This window comes from Spinacia oleracea, chromosome 5 (genome assembly GCF_020520425.1).
Source record: "Spinacia oleracea cultivar Varoflay chromosome 5, BTI_SOV_V1, whole genome shotgun sequence".
NCBI lineage: Eukaryota > Viridiplantae > Streptophyta > Magnoliopsida > Caryophyllales > Amaranthaceae > Spinacia > Spinacia oleracea.
In genome coordinates this window covers 27,338,065-27,360,815 of record NC_079491.1, presented here as the reverse complement: position 1 = coordinate 27,360,815, position 22,751 = coordinate 27,338,065, and the positions used below count along the sequence as shown (strand labels likewise).

The following is a 22,751-nucleotide window of genomic DNA, read 5'->3' as shown; positions in this document are numbered from 1 at the left end:
GTTAGTGATGATGCTATTAGGAAGCGGTTTCAAAGAATGCAAAATCGTTGAGGAAAAATGTAATTTTCTACTTTTTAAGAAACATATTTTCGTTAGTTTTATTGTATCTTATGAACGAATTTATTAGTTTGTGTTTTGAAATTTGTAGGTGACTTTTAATTTTTTTTTTTTTTGCAATGAAGTTGCATTAAATTTGGGACCCCATTTTATAATTCATGGGTCCGCCCCTGTATGTCATGATAATAGTTTAGAAACTTTTGCATACAATATAAATTTCATAACTGAATAAATCAAAATCATACAATGATAAAATGTAAATTGAACTAAATGTATGATGAATGATGCATTCACCTACTAATTACACATGCACATGAATGTAAGACTCAAAATGCAAAATAATATACAATGTGGATTATAAAATCCATAACCTTTTGGACTTCGGGTCCATGAGCTCATTTTAATCATTATGATTATGTCGACTGTAATCCCCGTAAATTTATAAACGTTATTTATATATTTTAACGTATAGTTAATTATATTTAAATAGAATTTACGAATTTAAAAATAAAAATGTAATTAATGGATATTTAATTTTATACGTTTTAAATATTTCAATGATTTATGAAATTAAAATAATTTTAGAATTTTATGTTGAAAAGAAATCGAATTACGAAAACTGATTGAATTTAGAAAACAATCCTAACCATTTTGGATTCAAACAACCTTAATTCTACTCCTAGCCCAATTGGGTAAAGCCCAAAACAATAAAACCCAAAATAATCATCCCTCCCCTTTTCTATTTCACGTGAAACAAAATAATTACATCAAACACTCTTCTCCTTCACTATTCACGTGAACAAGGACCTCACCCCTGCCTCCATTGTGGCTGCTGCCCAGCCGCCACCACCGCCGGCGCTCCTCTCCTCCGTCGTCACTCTCTGCTTGCCGCTGGTAACCTCCTTCTCCTTCGTTCTTCCTTTTTTTTCTTTCTCCTTTGGTTTAGTTCTTTCGCGCCTTAATAGTAGTTGTTTCGTCGACCAGCAACCGCAGCCACAACCGAGTCTCGTCGCCCTGCCGACGACCACCCACCTTGCTGCACCGCCTCCGCCGCCCAGCTTCTCATCGCCGCCCAACTTCCCCGTCGGCTTCTTCTTTCTCCTCCTTCACGTGGAAGTTAACCCTTGTCCTTTATATTTATTTCTTGCTCTACAAGCTTTTCTCACGGCACCAATCAACCGCGCAACCACCCACGCCACCAGCTATGTCGCCCTGCCAGACCACCGCCTGCTGCCGCCATTGTCGTCGGCCAGCAGCTCCTTCTATTCTTTATTTGGTTATTTCTTTAAACCCTAAACTAATTTAGTGTTTTAATTATGTTTTATTAATATAATTCATGTTTTTATCGAATTAAATTATAATTTTTATCATTAAGTTAAGAATTTCAGATTATATATTTTGCATGATTAATAATTTAATTTTCAGATTTATATAATTGAATTAAAATAAGGGTTTTAATTATTAGAGGCTTGAATTTTAAGCCTTTAATGGTGTTAAGTCATGGTAGAATGATTATGGATTATTAAAATTATTATTTTATGTTCTAAGCATGATAATTTGGTTTTGAGAAAGCTTTAAACGATTTCATATTGCTGGAAATTTAAAGTACGATGTTTGCAAAGAGTTTTCAACGAATTTCAATCACTAATTCAATAATTATGATGAAAGGAAATCAAATACTCGAGTTTTGATATTGGGGAAGGTTCTAAATATGTTTAGGATGTATTTAGAATGCTTTGTTATTATTGTGAATGATTTGAAGTTGATTGGGAATCCTTACTGGTTGTTTTTAATTAGGTGGAGAATTCTTTGTAGGCGACCCTTGAGATTGTTATAGTAGCCTATCAATTTGTTTACACAAGGTACGTACATACCTGTATGCTTGGAGATGTGTGTTATTTGTTGAAACCATGTTGAAATTGTTGATGAACTTGGTTATGTTGAAATTACATGTTTAATATTGTTGGATGGACATGTTGAACATATATTTCGTTAGGAGAATCATAACATGTTAGTATGGATGATTGATGCAAACATGTTGGTTGGGAACACTAGATTATTTTATATATATGTTGATTCAGATCGATTGATCGTTGTTCCCTTTTAGCTTTTCACTACTTTATGAAGGCCGAGGACCTTGTTTAGTAAGTTGAAACCTTATACCCATATAGAGGGGTTGATCAGTATTAAAGGAAATGTTGAATTAATTGGAATAAGTCTTGATTGATACCTCTGTGATCACTTACTTAATTCCAAGATAAAAACAGTTGAGAATAATTGTGGATTGTATGACTTATGTGATTGTTGAGTCACAACAGAGTTTTAATTTGTAAATCATGTAAAGTGAAACTGAATAGCAATAGCTTTAGACTGTGCACGTCTGAAGTGACGGACAATCAGGAGTTGGGGTCATGGGTCGCCTATGGCTTTTTCTGGGCCGGATTGATCACCGGTTCTATTTTAGTCAAAAGTTCCTCGATATCGCAGGTCATTGGGGTTACGGAGTCGCGCCCGTACCTCGTCTTCTTTAGTGAAGGCTTCTAGTAGACAACTCAGTCCATTGACTATTTCAATTAAAATAATGTTAATGATACAAAGGTCTAGTTCAGTCAAATGTAGTTTTCAAGTCAATATGTTTTGGTTATCCTTGCTTATGTTTTATTAGTATCATGTTAGGATTGTTCGTTTAATAGAATCATGTTAGGATTATTATTGTTTTAGTATGTAGTACTCAACATTGCTGATTACGTGCTTTGTTTGTGTGTGTTGATCATGGCTATGCCTTATTGATCCTGTGATGACCCATTTTGGTGAGTACGTAGTCTCTAAAGATCAATAAGCATTGTCCATCTACAGGTTTGAAGATGATGCATCATTGGGATCGGGATTTGAGAGTTTGTCGTTTAATTTGAATTTCTAAGTTGGATTTGGTTTGTTTAAGTGGACTTTAAAACTTAGTGAATTAGTAACATTAACTTTTCTTTTTGTTGGTTGGTTTTGGACTTAATTCCGTAGTTGACTATTTACAAACTTAAAGTTAGTTTTATGTTTTCCGCTACAAAATTCTGAATAAGCCGATACGTTTTCACACGGGCGATAATGCCTTGATAATTCTCTACGTTTTATTTTAAAAGGGTTATTTTAGCAAAGAGAGAATTGTCGGGGTGTTACATCGACATCAACAAGAACATATATTTCAGATCCCCATTCTCAAGGCCATTACTTTTCGCATTTGCATATCGGTTTCATCGTATACCGACATCATCAAGTATTAGTTAATATATATTTTGCATGCTGTTCATCGATGATATCTGAATACATATTAATTCGGTACTATTAAAATTTTCTCATAGACCATCTAATTTTGTTCAGATATCAATACCACTTCAAGGTATTTCATACACTATATATTAGTGTTTTCTTTATTTTCAATAATATCACCAACTGCACTATCTTGCCCTTTTCATATAAATACATCTTTATCGCACTATGTTGGAACCGTATATATAATATACACTTCAGGTGTAGAGATTTAAATTAATATTGGTAAGATATATGTGTCTCAACACTTAATATTTGTATCATCGAGCACTATGACCATTATACACCTTTAAGCCTCTGAACATGTAACAACTTAACACAATCAAGTCATAGATATTTATGTCTAAACATATTTCAAGGACATAAATTAAGCTGGCATGTACACTTACTCATATGATGATCAATTTATTATCTTTCAATTTTGCCAACTTATTCTAGCTCGTCTCCACCTATGTTGGGAAAATATTTTCAATATATTATGGGGTATAAAATTCTTCACCAACTAAATAATACACTTTTCAACGTGTATTTTGATAAATGTTTCAGACTTTTGTTCGATCTCTTCTGGAGATATCAACATTGATTGTGGGGAGTAGATTCAATATGTAGTTGTTATTCTACATATTTTCTCTTTTCGTGCTGACGTATGATTGCCCAAATCAAGAGATTTATGATACTTAAATCAATCACAAAGCACTTGTAATAAGTTAAACTTCTTGGTGATTTTCAAGTCACCTACTATCATTACGATGAACTTCAGGCCACTTACTATCATGGTGAACTTCAAATCACCTATCATTATACAATTTTTCAAAATCATTAATATCTCTTGTATGTATTTATTTTCTCATTTGAGTCATTATAAGTTTTTGATTGAAATACAACTCAACCTCATCATTATGTCTTGCCTTTGGATATATACATGTGAGGGAGTGTCAGCACATAAACTTATATTTGACAGGAATTTTCAAATTCTCATGATGGGTGTTCTTAAACCCGGATGGCCTGGATTATCACATCATGTAATATCATACGAAATATTTCATTTTCCAACTTCTGGTTAGGTTCTCAAAGTGGTCAATGTAATTATAATAATATAAAACTTGGCCATATTGTGATGTGATATAACGGCACAAACTGGTGTCTCAATTATAACGGCAAGACAATCTAAACAAAACTTATGGAAGATAACATGTACTCTTCAGGAGTATCCATTACAATTTTGGTACATATCACAAAAGTATCTATCTTCAGAATGTAGTCGTGTACTCATGCTCATAAAGCGAGTCAATAAGATATGAACACATATTTGTACCAAATTCAAGATAATTGAATTATAATCTTGATCATTTACTACTAATTTTATTATGTTGAGAGCTATCTCCCCCTAATCCTTGCATGTATTCATGTATAAATTTGGTTCGGGGAGCGTGCTACAATCATTGTCTATTAGTGATGAGCGGCATTTATGCCGCTCTTAGCTTAGGAATTCTTGCTATTTTTCTTTATTTTTGCATGATTTTGTATAGTTTTGTTTTCATTTATATGCTTCTATCCACTTTGATCTTTTATAGGTAAAAGTGGAATAAACGGGAAATTTCAAAGAAGAAGTGCAGAAAACAGGGTTGTGCGCACGCACAATCCAGTTGTGCGCGCGCACGATGAAGAAAAGTTGCTAATGCACGTTTTCAGAGTCTGTGCGGGCGCACAAGATTGTTGTGCGTCCGCACAAGTTCCAAGTGTTAATTTCAGAACTCTCTGCCAAATATGTGCGCCCACACACCTTCCAACGATGCGCTCGCACACAACTGTTGTGATGAATTTCAGGATTTTCTGCCAATTTTGTGCGCCCACACGCCTTTCAACGGTGCGCCCACACGGGTACTTTGTGCGCCCAGAAAAGAGCTAAACAAAGCCAAGCCTGAAACTCCATTGTGGGCCCGCGCAGAAATTCCGTGCGCCCGCACGATGCGTTACTTCTGATTCTTCGCTCTGTTTGGACGCATGAAAATTATGTGCCCCCGCACAGCGGCGCGGGATGACTTTTTTTTGTAATTTAATTTCCATTTTGGGGAAGCATATAAATAGGATTATTTTTCCTAATTAAAAATAAAGTTAGTTTATGGAGTTGGTTTTCAGAGTTTAGTTTTCAAAACACTTTATAATTCTCAAATTCTAGAGAGAGAAACTCAAGTTAACTCATAGTTTTTGCTTCTAAATTCAAGATTGTTCAAGATTTCTCAAGCTTCTTAGTAATTTCTCTTCTCCTTAATCTATTCTACTCTTTCTTTGCTTTCCTCTATTGCTTTGATTCCTCTATTGCTTTGATTCTTGATAATTGCACTTGTTATCAATTGTGATTTCCATTGAATCTTAGAATTTCCATTGAATATTTTGATGTATAGTCCCTATAAAAGTAACGAGTTTCTATAAAATTATAATTAAAGTTGAAATTAGTAAATCCAATATGGTTTCCTTATTACTGAAATGGTTCCATAAAATCTTAGTTGAAAGTTTTAAAAAAAAAAAAATTTCCCTTGTCATGCAAGATTAGGACACATGTGCGCGCAGAGAGGATAGAAGTTTAAGCAGTGTAGTAGTGACCATTGTGTCAAGGAGGTATCAACACATAAACTTTGCAATAACAATTTCTTTAATCTTTTTTTTTTTTTAGTTTAAGTGTGATTTCGTTAATAGCGAAATGGTCTTATATAATAATTGTAAAAGTTAATTAAAAAAAATAAAAATTGCATATAGACTATAAGCTCAAGCACATATTTTTTTTCTATCTTTTTCTCGTCCAGGAACCTGGGGTCAATTAGCCCAATCCCTGGCCACTTTTTAGTGGTGAATCGTCACTTTGTGCTGCAGAAGATGTAAACAGCTTAGATTATTAACACAACCATGAAAGTATCAAGAGTTCTGCATCTCATTTGGACAATTACCACCATGTATGATCTACATAATTTTTATGCAACATACTAATTTTCGAAGTTACGAATTAAACAAGTTATTTACAACATATTAATTTTTGGAGATCGTAAAAACTTTTTTCTATATATCATAAAGGGTTAAACATGCGTGATAAAAAATCACATTCGAGATCGATAACTATTTTCTGGTATCTTATTATATAATATCAGTCCTTGTGTAATCATAAAAAAAATATTTCTTTAACATACAACCAATTTTATATTTCCAATTCTTTGATAGTAATGACAATAATTATTCTTGTAGTCCACATAACAGTAACGATTAGCCATAAAATCATAGGTAAAGGTAAAGGAAAGACATCCAATTTTTTTATTTCTTTATAACTGAAATGATCCCATTAAATCATACTTCAAAAGTTTTTAAAACTTGTTTTTGGCTCTAGTCAGGATTTAAGCACGAGTGCGCATAAATAGTATAGAAGTTAATGTTTAGTATTGACCATTGTGGTCAGCCCGGTCCTGACATTTTGAGGGCCTTAGGCGAAATAAGGGATTTGGGCCCCTTTCAAAATAATACGTCGTTAACTGAAATAATATCTTTTTTTTTTGTGAAATTCATTAAAATCAATAAAAACTTACTATATCTCCTTTGTAGGATCCTAGAATTTCAAAATCTGGCTCTAGTCGATTTCTTGAAATATTTCAATAAAATAAATACTCACTTAATTACAAGATAATTAATATGCGTAAAGAGATATTTTTTGAAAATAAAGGTTCATTTTGAGCATATAAAATATCAATTAATTTTGTCTTCATTAAAATGCTTATCTATTATAAAACTTATAAACCCATAGTCCATCAAATAAGCACTTTTTTGCTCACATATAGTTATATCAATTAGAACTGAGTACTAAAAGTCAAATACTACGTATATAAACTCAACGTAAAACACAAAAATAAAAATATTGACAAAGTTTAAAAAGAAAAGAAAAGAGTTAGTAAGGGGAGTCGAACCCTAGACCTCTAGTAGATATCAAAACTTTAGAACCTACTTTCTACCAATGAGCCAAGGAAATAAGAAGTGTATTTAATGCATTGTTTATTACTAGTACTAAATTACTGGATAGACAATTATTTTGGGCCCCTTTCCGCCTGGACCCTAGGCGGTCGCACCCCTCGCCTACCCCCTAGGGCCGGGCCTGATTTGTGGTAAGGGGTATCGACACCCCATCCCTCAAGATATAAATAGTTCTAATATATTCTAGTTCAATTTATTTTATTTAAATTTGATTTTGTTAAAGTTGTAATGATCCTATATATTCATTGTCGGAGTTAATAAAAAATTTTACTAGAGAGATTAGAAGCTCAAATAACGTATTTTATCTATGTTGGTGGTGGATTTGCCTCTAAGGAAATTGTTGCATTGTATGATTCTATTGTAACAAAAAAAACGATAGCAATTTACATTTTAGAATAATTGACTTGTATGATTCTATTGTAAATTGACATTCTTGGATACTATTTCGTATTGAATTGATGAACTCCCATAATCTTTTAACTCTCTTGAATTGAAAGGAAGCGGGTAAGGAATGGAGAAGATTATAAGAACGAATAACTTAAGATTCATATTTGAAAATTTAAAAAGTAATATGAAAAAATAACAAAAAAATATGATCTTCTGATATTCAAGTATTTGTTAATGAGAAGTACATACTCCTAATCTTCTGTGCCGTTCTCTCTCTCCCTCCTCTCCCTCTCTCAAACCCTAGCCTCCATTAGTGAATTTTGAAGGGGCTTCCATCGATTTTATCGGTGGAAAGTCCCGATCTTTTTATTTATTCTTTTTTAATTTTGTTTGAGTTTTAGGATTTTAATAATACTTCCTGTGCGAGGAATTGTTCTCCCTCGAAAGATAGGGTTTTTCTTCTCCTTTTAGGGAGAATTTTCTTAGGTTAGAGGATCCTAAATTTCTGGTGTACGAGGGAGAATATTATTTAATTTCGCAGGAGAAATTGATTCAGCGATGAAGATTTGTGCGGTGTCGCAGCAGATGTCAGTTCTACATCTACAATCAATTGAATTCGATTTAACTCAATATCAAAATTACAACAGATCAAAAGACCCCCCGTTGAAGGTTGTATCAAACAACGATGTGTTAGAGGGTATACAAGATGTTCGATGCGCGATGATCGTACTTTTGCAGAAAACGAGTTTTATTTGATTCAATTTGTTATGTATTTGACAGATTCAGATTTCTTTTGTAGATGTCGTATGACTTTTTATTAATGAATTAATTTTATTTTAAAAAAAAAAAAAAAACTCCTAATCTTCTGTACCTAACTTCCATTTATATTTGGTGGCCTTCCTAATTGACACACTACCATTCCGTTAAAAAAATGATGGTTTCTTAATTTTCCTCTAACTCAATTCTGAACTCCACCAACAAGAATACTGCATTGTAACATCTCCCTCAAATAAGCGAGGAGGTAATTAGTACAACTTCTATCCTTCAAGTGGTTTTTCATAGCTACTCCATTCCGAATTGTAATCCTATTCTACGTAGCAAGTACTGCATCACACAATCAAAAGCTATCAACTCACTTGGCCACACACACCTCACAAATGACAACAATTCCTCATCCACATTAGAACCAATCAACACCAATCTTCGCGCTCACAAGCCATCTCAATCTGTGAGAGCCCATAGCCGACCCAATCTTCGCGCTCTTGTTTGTCATATTTGATAATGAAATGGTACAAATTGAATACCTTGAACGACCTCATCAGTAGTCGCTCAAATTTAATTAAGTGAGTGCATAAATCTGAATAATACTCTTTTGCTAATTTAATCAAACAGGTGGTGTGCAGAAAGGGAAGTACTTTTTAATGAAATATCTAATTTATATGCTACAAACCTCGAGTAAACACACCAACTCATTATCATTCGAAAATCATACACGAATTATTCGAGCTATTTCCATCAATATTGCACAAAGATATATTAATTCCCAAAATACGTTACTTTTTATGTTAATTCCCACCATACCGTCCACGTCAGCATAGTGAACCGGTTTTTTTTTTTAAATAAGCAGCGCAAAACCGCTATCTCAGACAGCGGTCTATGGGGGTTAACCGCTATCTGAGATAGCGGTTAATGTTTAATGAACCGCCATCTCAGATGGCGGTTTACCCCTTATCACATACCTCCATCCAGGGAGCAAATTCAAAAAATCAAAAGCAAAAAAAAAAAACCCCGCTCTGTTCGTCCTGTTTCTATCTCTCTCCGTCGTCCTGCGGTTAACCCTCCGTCGTCCCTGTTTCTCTCTCCACCGGCCGGCTCGCCGGCAGCCAACCTTCTTCCTCGCCCTACCTCCGGCCGTCGAGCCTCCTCACCGATTCTCGAGTCTCTTTCTCACCCTTCTCCGTCGTTCCTCCGTTTCGAGATTGTTCCTCAGCCCTCGGTCGGCCGTCGGACCTCTTCCTCACCACCACCGGCCGTCGAGCTTCCTTATCATCCACGAAAGCCGTCGAGCTTCTTTCTCACCCACCACCGGCCGTCGGTGGTTCTACATCAGGCAAGCCCTACTTTTTTTTTTTGAATTAATATATTCGAAGCTAATTATTAATTAAGTAATAATCGTTGCTATGTTTAGGTTTGTTTGATGATGTTATTAGGAAGATCATGCTTAGGTTTGATTGATGAGTTTATGATCATGATTACCATGAATTGTAATTTTTTTTTATTGTTAACGTATTTCTAACCGCTAATTGAGATAGCGATGTTATGAATTATATAATTTTAAAGTGATTATCCTGTGATTTTTATTTTTTTGAATTGTTTATCGCTTAACAGTGCTCTTAAAAGTCTGATCTTTGATTCATTTTAAGCTCTTGAGTTTTTAAATTTGGAATTTTAGTCTTCAATTTTTCAACTTCAGTTGAATTGAAATCAGATTATGATGGCCCAAATTAGGGATTCATATTATTAATCATATTATTTTTTGTTTAGAATATGGAGTTGCCAGACTATCCTATTTATTGTCATTGGGAGGGGAAATTTTGCAAAGTAGCGGTGATGTTACATATAAAGGAGGAGAGCAAAAAATTGGGTTTGTCAATTGTCAAATGAGTTATGGTGAGGTTTTGAGTAAGGTTTATGATCTTATGAGATGTGACTCGAGATATGTGGAGTTGAAGCTACTAATGAGGTATCCAATGATGTCCGGTTCATATGAAGCCATTCCGTTGAACGATTACAATTCTTTAAACGCAATGTTGATTGCTAAGTCTCAAACACAATCAAACACAATGCAATTGTTCATCGAGCAACTTCCATAGCAACCCGAAACTCAATCTCACTTGGAATCCTTTCATGAAATGGATTCATGGGCGAGTCCATTTCCCTACCTGCCCTTGACAAATCAAAGTGGGTTAACGGGTGCATTCACAAGAATGCTTACGGATGAACAATATGCTAGTGAAAACATTTCAGAGCTCACTTCTCCAACTCAAACACCACATGTAGAAGCTACAAATGGTGATCCATCTATGATACTTTTCGATTCTCTGGATCAAATATGTGTTGATTTTTTTTGGAGATGAAGCGGTTGGGGTGGATAGTGATGTTGATGAAGATGAAGATACACAAGATGCTAATGACAAAGCTATAAGAGAAAGCGCTCCATCTCAAATTTTCAACAATGTTGCAGAGTTGGATCCGATTTTGCTTGATTCTTGGAGGACTTGGTCCAACAACCACTCTTTTGATGGTGAATTTGCTATTGGTCAAGAGTTTGATTCTTTAGCGCAATTGAAAGACATAGTCAAAGGTTATTCCATAGCTAAAAATCATTCATTTAAGGTGTTGGAGAGTGAGACCACAAAATACGTAGTTGAGTGTAAAAGAAAGAGTTCATGCAAATGCTCATGGAGGTTACGTGCAATCAAGGATCCTTGTCTTGCTTCATTCAGAATTGTGAGGTATAATGGCCCTCATGCAAGTAATTATTTGGGTGATATAAACTCAATCGATCATCCTCTTCTCTCCTCTGATTTTGTATGCAATGAGATAAAAGATCTTATTCGTGCCGATCCTTCTTTGAAAATCTGTGTTATTGTGCAAGCGGTGAAAGACAAGTTTAAGTATACCATCATTTACAAGAGAGCTTGGTCAGCGAAGCAAAAGGCTATTGCAAGCATTTTTGGTGATTGGGAGAAATCTTACGAAGAGTTGCCTAGGTACATGCAAGCATTGAAGGAGTCTAATCCGGGAACCGTAGTGGAATGGTGTACCTTGGCTTCTAATGAAGATCCTTCTGTTCACATTTTTTTGAGAGTGTTTTGGGCATTCAAGCCTTCCATCGATGGCTTTAAGCACTGTCGACCCCTAATCACCATAGATGGAACTCATTTGTATGGTAAGTACAAGGGCACGTTACTCATAGCCATGGGTACAAATGCGAATTCTCAATTGTTCCCTCTTGCTTTTGCTATTGTTGAAAGTGAAAATGGTGAGAGTTGGAAATGGTTCATGAAATGCATTCGGCATTTAGTTACTCAGAGGGAAGATTTGTGTGTCATTTCTGATAGACATGCAGGGATTTTGCAAACAATGAATGAGGTCAATATTGGGTGGGAGGAGTCGTGTGCCCACCACCGTTTTTGTACTCGTCACCTTGCCTCTAATGTCAACACTCAGTTCAAGAATGCTTATGTGAAGAACCTTTTCGGAAAAGCCGCAGATGCTCGTCAAAGAAAGAAGTTTGATTACTACTTGGGAAGAATTGGTGAATTGAATGTTTAAGCTCGTCAGTACTTGATGGATCTTTCTTCTCATCGGTGGTCGATTCACCATGATGGTGGTTTTAGATATGGCGTGAAAACCACAAACATGTGAAAACCATAGGGATGCACTTGACCATCAAAAAGAGACACAGGTATTTAATATCTCACCTTACTAATTACTCAAATGCTTCTTTTGTTTATTAGTCTAAATTGGCCTAAATTTAACTAAAATAGCATGAAAAGGGCTAATGTAGCCGAAATATGTCAACGTGAGTGAATTTAGGTCAATTTAGGTCAAATTTGGTCTAAATTCAAGTTATGTCAACTTAGGACATTTTTGGTCAATTTAAGTCAACTTTGGTCAACTTTGGTCTAAATTCAACTTAAATTGCATAAAATTGCCTAAATTCACCTAAAATTGCCTAAATTTACCTAATATAGCCTAAATTCAACTAAAATGACCTAAATATGTCAACATAAGTGAATTTTGGTAAATTTGAGCTCGCTCGATTCTATTTAGGTCAAATTTGGTCAACGTTGGTCAACTTAGGTCAATTTAAGTTGATTTGACCTCGTTTGTTCAAGTTATGTCAACTTAGGACATTTTTGGTCAATTTAAGTCAACATTGGTCAACTTTGGTCTAAATTCAACTTAAATTGCATAAATTTGCCTAAATTCACCTAAAATTGCCTAAATTTACCTAATATAGCCTAAATTCAACTAAAATGACCTAAATATGTCAACGTGAGTGAATTTAGGTAAATTTGAGCTTGCTCGATTCTATTTAGGTAAAGTTAGGTCTATTTAGGTCAATTTTGGTCAACTTAGGTCAATTTAAGTCGATTTGACCTCGTTCGTTCAAGCAAAATAAACTTAGGACATTTTTGGTCAATTGAAGTCAACATTGGTCAACTTTGGTCTAAATTCAACTTAAATTGCATAAATTTGCCTAAATTCACCTAAAATTGCCTAAATTTACCTAATATAGCCTAAATTCAACTAAAATGACCTAAATATGTCAACGTGAGTGAATTTAGGTAAATTTGAGCTTGCTCGATTCTATTTAGGTGAAGTTATGTCTATTTAGGTCAATTTTGGTCAACTTAGGCCAATTTAAGGCGATTTAACATCGTTCGTTCAAGATAGGTCAACTTTGGGCATTTTTGGTCATTGTATGTCAATGTAAGTCATATTAGTCAACTTTGGTCAATTTTAGTCAATATTGGTCAACTTTGGTCAATTTTAGTCAACATTGGCCAACTTTGGTCTAAAATTGGCTAAATTCAACTAAAATTGCATAATATTGCCTAAATTCACCAAAATTGCATAAATTTACCTAATATAGCCTAAAAATCACCTAAATATGAAGTTAGGCGAAGTTAGGTCAACTTTGGTCAACGGTGGTCAACTTAATCCAACTTAGGTGAAGTTTATTGCCTAAATTCAACTAAAATCGCCTTAAATAGCTTCAATTCACCTAAAGTAGCCTTACATAGCTTAAATTCACCTTAAATAGCCTAAATCCACCAAATATAGCCTAAATACACCTAAACTAGCTTAAATTCACCTAACGTAGTCTAGAATAGCCTAAATTCACCTAAAAAAGGCCAAAATAGCCTAATATAGCCTACATTTGCATGAATTCACCAAAAATTGCCAAAATTCACCAAAAATCGTCTAAATTCAACTAGAATAGCATGAAATGGGCTAAATTCGCCTTAAATTGCTTAAATTCAACTTAAATTGCCTACATTCACCTTAAATAGCCTACATTCACCTTAAATGGCATATAATGGCTTCATTTCACCTGAAATACCCTTAAATAGCCTACATTCACTTTAAATGGCATATAATGGCCTAAATTAACCTAAAATCGCCCTAAATAGCTTCCATTCACCTAACATAGCCTTACATATCTTAAATTCACCTTAAATAGCCTTAATCCACCAAATATAGCCTAAATTCACCTAAAATAGCTTAAATTCAAATAACATAGCCTAAATTCACCTAAAATAGCTTAAATTCAAATAAAATAGCCTAAAAGGGCTTAAGTTCACCTAAAATAGCCTAATATAGCTTAAGTTCACCTAAAATAGCCTAAAATAGCTTGAGTTCACCTAAAATAGCCTAAAATAGCTTGAGTTCACCTAAAATAGCGTAAATTCACCTAATATAGCCTAAAAAGGCTTAAGTTCACCTAAAATAGCTTAAAATCACAGAATATAGCTTAAAAAGGCTTAAATTCACCAAAAATTGTCCAAAATACCCTAAAATACCCTAAGTTCACCTAAAATAGCCTAAATACTCACTTTTACTTATTGTAGATGACTTGGCAGCCATATTCAAAGACGGTACTTGGTTTACTACCCGAGATTTGTAGATGTGATAGAGATATATAGCGCTCAGTTATACCGTTGATTTGCTTTGACATTGTTGAGTACCACTACCCAAATCGAGTGATGCGTCAGTTTGGATTGGAACAGTCAGTTGCCGTTGCGTGTGACACGAGTGTTGATCTTCATAATGTGGATCGACGACATAAAAACAAGAAGTTTGAAGAGATGCATCGCAAATAGGTGGAGGAGTGGCGTGATCGTGAGAGTCGGATTGTTCAAGGCACTCCTTTTGTCGGTCATCGTGAGAGGATGAAGGAGTATATGGATTGGTATTGTAGCATCACGAGACTCCTCATTACTCCTGTTACACGATCACCCCCCACCACTCATTATCAGCCGTCTTCCTCTGATATTATTTTGGTAAATTAATCCTTGTTCCATTTTTATGTATAATGTTTATATTCATAACTAATGTTGAATTCTAATTATTGTTTCACATTCTTTTTTGTAGTCACATGCATTGGCTGATCTTTCCTCAAGATGCACTCGAGCTGTGGATTCTGCGCTAGAGCTACCTCCCAGTTTGGCTCTTCCTCTCACTTTTGATACGTTACGCAATTTGAGTTCTTCTTGCATTGAGACCTTATCAAGAGTGGGGCAAGACCATATCCTCCAACAATATGATTTAGCCTCGCCTTAGTGTACACCCGACACCTCCTCCACCTCACATGTTTCTCAAGGGCGTGGTTTTCGACCACCACGTGCACGCCCTCCACCACTTACTCCTCCTCTACGCCCTCCAGCACCACCTTCTCCACGTCCACCACTTACTTCTCCACGCCCTCCACCACCACCTTCTCCACGCCCTCCACCACCACCTTCTCCACTCCCTCCACCACCACCTTCTCCACGCCCTCCACCACCACCTTCTCCATGCCCTCCACCTCTTACTCCTCATGTTCGTACTGCATCTCCTCCAGCATCACAAGTTATTTCATCTCCTCCTTTGCAGCTTCTCACTTACCGGCGACAAAAGGATTGCTCTCATAGTGATCGTCCCGAGCCAATTGCCGAGGAGGATGAGTCCTCATTTTCATCGTCCGAGCATGCAAAGAAACAACTTAGAACTTAGATTTGAGCTACATTAGAAACTTTTGTGTAATATTTTGTTCTTTTTGCTAGTATTGGAACTTTTGGAACTCATGCATCATTATTGGAACGATTTTTAAAACGATTGGACATTTTATTTTGGAAACTTTTTGTTTGCACTCTTCTATTTTGTTGCCTAAGTGTAATGGTTTGGTTGGTTGGTTGGTTGGTATGATTTGTGGAGGTTGTTGGAGTTGGATTATAGAGGTTGTTGGAGATCTTGGAGTTGTTTGCAGGTTTTCTATTTGGCAGGTGCATGAACACTGGAAACAGAATGGCTTGGAGCCCGTGAAAACTGGAAACACGGGAATTTGGTGAATGATACATATTAAACCGCTATCTGAGATAGCGGTTTAGTATTAAATTAAACCGCCATCTCAGAATGCGGTTTAATAACATAAACCGCAATCTGAGATGGTGGTTTTGTTTAAAACTAAACCGCTATCTCAGATAGCGGTTCAGTGGCGAACCGGCAAAAAAAAAAGTTTTCTCTCTCCCTTGCTGACGTGGACGGTATGGTGGGAATTAACATAAAAAGTAACGTATTTTGGGAATTATTGTATCTTTGTGCATTATTGACGGAAATCGCTCAAATTATTCATGTAAATAAGGATAAAATAGAATTTTTGTCAAAACAAAAAATACATGTAGTGACAGAAATTGAAGGTTTTTTTTGCTTATTAATGGTAGAAAGGGAAATTGAGGAAGAATAAAGCTCGAAGGAGATTATATACAATTTGCTGTAGCACAAGGTTTGATGCTCAACCAAATTCCCGCTCAATCAAATCATCCCGCTCAACAAGAGTATTATGGCGCAATTGGTGAAAAACAAATACCGCCCAAAAGCTATGTTTTAGTTTTGATTTTCCCCCTCTTTTCTTAGTGGAAAATACTGACGTGTCCATTTATTATTGGTGGTGTACAATATTCCTTGTACACCTAGTGTGTATCCTTTTCCAATTACTCGGTCATTCATGTCTAATATTCTTGTTTTTCATGAATCTTAACCTCGAAACCAAACTCGAATCAATCCATTATTTCTAATTCACAATTATTCTATAATCGGTCGAAATCATCAGCATTCATATTAAACACTCCCGCAAATTCATTAGCCGCAGGCGTATCACAAATTCACAATGTCTGAATCTCATTCCAAGTTTTTCTCTCTCTCAATCCTTCTATCGCTAGTAATTTCTTCATATTCAAGATTCTTGCTTTACTGTTTTCTTTAGTAATTGCACAGTACAGAGGGACGGATACTTACCAAACGACGATCAACATCAGATAGAATGGAGAAAAGATGTTGTGGTTATTGAAATTTTCCAAACGCCATCACAGGAGATCCAAGTATCCAACTAAGGGGAGGAGAGAGAAAGCTGAGATGAATATTGGTAACCCCTAACTGTTGTACCCGGGTACAGGCAGCTCTGGCTGTACCCCCTCCCCAAACGACGCGCTTGTATTATTTGTTCTTACTTATTGTACTGTTTGTTCTTTCATGTTGTTTTTTAAAATTCATCATAAAATTGTTCATTATTGTTGTATTGTTTGTTCTTTTTCCTGGAATTTTATGTTCTTTTTTATATTGTTTGTTCTTTTTTGTTGAATTATTTTTTCTTTCTTGTTTATTTGTTTGTTCATAATAATCATCTGGTTAATATTCATAATGAAACTAAGCTCTTCATCGATCTTTTATGTTTTTACAAGCGCATGTATTGTTTGTTCTTTCCTTTTGTATTGTTTGTTCTTTCTTCTGGAATTTTATGTTCTTTTTTATATTGTTTGTTCTTTTTTGTTTAATTGTTTGTTCTTTTTTGTTTATTTGTTTTTTTCATAATAATCATTTGGTTAATGTTCATAATAAAATTGTTCATGCTTTTTGTTTTATTTGTTCATACCTTTTGTATTCTTTGTTTTTTCTTGTTCTATTACTGAGCATCTTTTAAACCCTTGTTCTTTCTTTTTAACCTATTTGTTTACTTTGCATGCTCATCATTTTCAAATCAGTAAATGTTCAATTTTAAATCAGTTCTGATAATCATATCAAATTACTTATTATTTTCACTTTCAGCCTACTACAATGAGGAAAGTGAAACCGTGGAAGTCAAATATTATGTTCAAATTACACTTCATACACACATACAAACGAATAAGAACTCGAGACAACATCAAAAGCAAGATTCAAGATTGAAGATATAGAAAAATAAGTGGATGATTTCTACCAATCTCTATTATATAAGTGAAGAGCTGAAGTTATTTTAGTAAATCCACTTTTGGTGTTCCCCTTGGATTACTAAAATACCCTCCACACTTATAGAATAGAAAATATAATGCAAACTTACCCAATAAGAAAGCCCAAATAAGCATTTTAATCAATCTTAGCCCTTAAATAAATTCTTACCATTTTAAGCAATCTGTTTATATGCGTTCGACTCTATCTAACTTATCTGTTTCTTATATTCGCACGCATCACACTTATATTATATTTTTTACATGTTATTTCAGGCTTAAATGTAATAACGCAAATCTGTTTCTTAATTATATCGCACGCATTGCGTGCATATAAGACTAGTATCTTATAATTCAAGTACAATTTTACAAAGGCAATGCCTAAAATATTCAATGTTTTGGTAAAATATGTTATTTGACATATTTTAATTGCTCAATATATGTAAATATAGGGGCTTACTATTTACTGCCCCATATTACTCAAAACCGCCCTATGTATTTACCCATATACCCTTCTTTATTTACCTCCTCATTCAACATTTACCCATACACCCGTGTAGACACCTACTTTTGTCCCCATTCCCGCAAGGGAAAGGTTCGATGATGAAAGCATAAAAACTCCACTTGACAACGCATCTCCTATAAAATAAACGAATCTCGATTCCCCATTTCATTTCACCCGAAACCTGCTATTTATGGAAACCTGCTAAAAATAGTAAGTGCCGTAAAAGGTAGCGTCTAAAAGTGGCAAATCATAAAAGATAGAAACCTGTCAGAATTAGGTGTTCCATTCCAACATAAATCCTAAATGAGATAGAAAACCGCGAGAATCCTATTCCTAATAGGATTCGGAAATAGGAGTTACGTATTAATTAAAATCCTAACGAACCTAGAGTTCGTAACGGGCCCAGACGCATTCCGTCATAAAACTGATACGCGCTAAAAGACTCGAATTAATCTCAAACTCTACGGATTTTAGGAATCCGAATCTGACTAAACAAAACTGCCCAGACCCTATTTTCAACGCCTGGCTCTGGGCGCCGAAATCTTCGGCGCTCAGGCCTGGGCGCTGAAAATACCTGGGTACGTCCCTTTTCCTAATTCTTTGTGGATTAGAACTCTGCAATTCTATCTTTCCACGAACTCTTCCCTATAAATAGGCCCCTAATTTCGACGTGAAACAACACACAACAACACATAATATATTCTGAGTATTGACTCAACCCTTAGCCTAAGCCTCTCGCTGCGAAACTGTTCACGCGTTCTGTCGCAATCGATCCATAAATCGAACAGAACGTATCCTGTCCCATAATTGAGATTCGTTAAATAAAAAGGAGAAATAGCAAAGTCAAAGTGGTTAGTTTTCTGAGAACCGTGACGCACCTCTCAAGGGTGCGTCGTAATGCGTCCCTTTTCGATGATTTAACTGCTTTCCTCGCCCTTTTTATGAACTGTTAAACTAACCTAATATGATTGTTCTATCACGCCTAACAAATATAATATTTTTGGGAAATCGGATTATCATGCTAGGTCCCTTAATGCTACTTAAATCAGATAATCACGATCGAATTAGTATTATATGTTGCATATTGTTAAAATCAATTCAGATTAGTTTAATAGTTAACGCATGTCCCTTCAATTATTTATGCTGAGCTAGTAAGGATATCCTGCCTCTGGAGTTATCGACGAGCGAATTACTCCTCTTGGTAGTTACAGTCCCCCAAACCCTCAATCTCTACCTTGCGGGTGTATATTAAGAGATCCCCACACCAGGGATCACAAGGGAACCTACGCCCGTCGTGGTCAAACATAATTGCACTCCCTTTATGTCACGATAACCGGGTTTTGTCAGTTTTTCTCATTGTCGTTAAAAACTGAATGGCGACTCCTATATTACTAGTCAATTGGGTGTATACTCACAGGAAATCCAATTACACTTGATTGAATAAAAAGAATCGTCACACCCACGAGGGACAAGGTCACGCATTAGCCTCGCGCTTTTTCGACCCCCTCACAGTGGCGACTCCACTGGGGATAGTGAAGGAAATACTCGTGCTTGTAGGTAATCAAAATAGCCGAAGGGTGAAACGATCCTACCCCGCGTTTATTTCCCCATCAAGTTGGGACGACCTGAAAATCAACATATTAATGTGAACGGGCAGAACATCATAACGAATCTCGGCTCCCTCAGGAGTTGGGACTAAGGATACCTTTTTTCGCCAATAGGGGGGTGCATACGCCGCGCATGTTTCCCACTCGGTACTTGTGCAGGTAGTACACCTATCCCGAACCCAATCGCTCGCCCATTAGGTCCCTCTCGCCTGCATGCCCCCTTGGCTTGCACTTGCGGGTTGGCCTCTTGAGCGAAATTCGTCTGTTGAAGACACTACCTCGACCGGGGCATGTGTTGGATCTACGATAGAGGCGGTACCAAGCCAGGGGCAGATAAACTACCCATAGAAGCCTATCATAAACTACGTGGCATATTTAATTTTCAAATCCATGTTTGTAATGTAGTTATGTATAGCGAAATATGTGATTATGTGTGACAAACTATCCTAGAAAACCAACGACCTTAAAAACTGCCCAAACATTCATAGACTAATTCGCCAAAGAGTTATACCGAAACACGTGTTCCGCAAACCCGAATGATCGCCACAAAATAAGCGACGCTTGGGATGGCCTGTAACGAATCCCACAAACGCTGTTACGCGTAAAGGACGTTATTAGGAAAGCACGCAAATCGAAGTCGCATGAACAAAAGACAGAAAACGAGAACCAGCCAGGGACGCATTTTCAACGCCCCTGGCTGGGCGCCAGAATTTCTCACGCCCCTAGCTGGGCGCTGAAGTTGCTGCTTGGCCTTCTGGTGAGGCGCGGCAGCTTCAGTGCCCGCACGAAAGGAAAATACGTAGCAAAAAATATTCATAAAAAAAGAATTGCTACGAGGGCGTAAGAAAAGCACTCGATTTCAAAAGCGACTCGCGAAAGATTAATAACTCCTTGTGCCGTTGTTAGGCCTCCTACGACGGCAATGCTCGGCACCAAAATCGAACATGCTAACAACTATGAATGTCACACGGGCAGGTGTTTCGAAAATCCAAAGAATGACCAAAATCAAAAAAAACCAAAAAGTGTACCGACAGAAGAAAGAGCAATAAAAACCAATTTAGAGAGTCGAAGTCTAGACTAAGTAATGCTTGAAACTTTGGGAACCTAAACTTTAGCTTATCTTATGCCTAGGACTGGTCCTGCCACTTGGTGCCGATCAGGGAATCAACGGCTAGTGCGTCTCGAAGATACATCACCAACATCAGGTTTAGTAACTCCAAGCTCCGTCCGTCGTCCCTCATTTCAAGGATCTCCGCTTCCCCAACCTCGATTCGCACCTTCAAACATGTCCATCGAAGATTTACGAGACCAGATGGTCCAAATGACCCAACTTATGGGCCAACTGAAAATGGAAAATAAAGCTTTAGCGGCTGCGCAAGCCAAAAATGATCTCGAAAACGAGAAGAGGATTGAAAAAATGGTCCTACAGCAAACCATGGGGAGCAAATACTTCTCCCTCGATCCTGAACCTTTTCCTGGCAAATTACCAGAAAAGTTCAGTTCATCTGACTTACCAAAGTTCAAGGCCACGGATAACCCCCGTGATCATCTACTGAGCTTTGTGAATACCATGAACTTGAAAGGCGTGGACAAGTCCATGTACTTACCTGCCTTTCCTTTATCCTTGTAACCTGTGCCGCTCAAATGGTACTATCACCAGGACCCTAAGCTCTTCCCCACTTGGGAAGACTTTGTCAATGTCTTCATCAAGCAATACTCGTCGAACATGGACTTTCAAGTCACCATGCGCGAGCTGGAAGTTCTCTTCCCAAAAAAAATGAAGGTTTCACAACCTACTTTGCTAGATGGAGGGACCAGGCGGCCCAGCTGATCAATAGGCCTCCCGAAACAGAATTGGTCCAAAAATTCATTGACAATCTGGACCCAGCTTACAGACAACACCTTAGGTACCTGGGACTCGACACTTTCAAAAGAGTTTATGATGTGGGAATAAAAATCGAGGACGACCTCGCCAAAACCATACAGAGCAAACCTACATATAAGACCAACATCTATAATCGGGGTAACACATCCCAAGCCCAAGAAGTCCATGCTGTAGAAGAGGCTCCCGCCCGAAGATACCCTGTAAGATGGGTCCGAGACCGAAAGTTTGCCCCACTCGGGTCAACTTTGGTACAAGCCTTTGAAAGACTAACCAATCAAGGAAGGTTGAGACCTATAGGCCCCACCCGTGACCCTCCTGTCAAAAACAAATATTGGGTCGAAGGTACTTACTGCAAATTCCATCAAGGAAATGGGCATGACACTGAAAACTGCTGGAATCTAAAACATACGATCCAGGACATGATACAGGATGAAGTAATACCTCTCCCTAACGTTGGCAAACCCAACAACAACAAGAGCCCACTCGGCTCTTGTCACATCTCTCTCGACCAACCAGAGAATTTCGACCCCACGGTGTATATTACACCTCAAGGTGCACCACTCGCTGTGGTACCTATGGATCGAATCGAGGGGGAAGTGTGCGGTGTGTGGAACGATGATGCTGAAGATATTTACCTATCTCAAGTCTCGGGCCAGGACCTCTTCACTGAAACTTGGCCCGGGTATGCTCTCATTGACACCACCTGTAACGCCCCGACCTCTAATTCAATAATTAACACATAATTAGCAGCGGAATTAACCTAATTGGTCGGGACATTACCTGCCGTAACTTCCTTTTCGGAAATTACAAGGCAAACATCAATCATAAGCCTTTAAACACTCCAAAACAATATATATAATCTTTTATATTACCAAAATGAAAGTACATGACTTACTAAAGTCTTTAATTAAAACTTATTAAACTATTAGAACCGTAAATATAAA

General features: G+C 36.7%; 1 protein-coding gene across 1 annotated transcript; it reads left to right on the top strand.

Annotated features, from left to right (window-relative positions):
* The first annotated feature begins 10,763 nt into the window (after positions 1-10,763).
* LOC130461380 (uncharacterized) lies at positions 10,764-12,114 on the top strand. Its single transcript, XM_056829464.1, has 2 exons — positions 10,764-10,848; positions 10,916-12,114. The coding sequence occupies exons 1-2, from the start codon at positions 10,764-10,766 to the stop codon at positions 12,112-12,114; spliced, it is 1,284 nt and encodes a 427-aa protein (XP_056685442.1).
* The last annotated feature ends 10,637 nt before the right edge of the window (positions 12,115-22,751 follow it).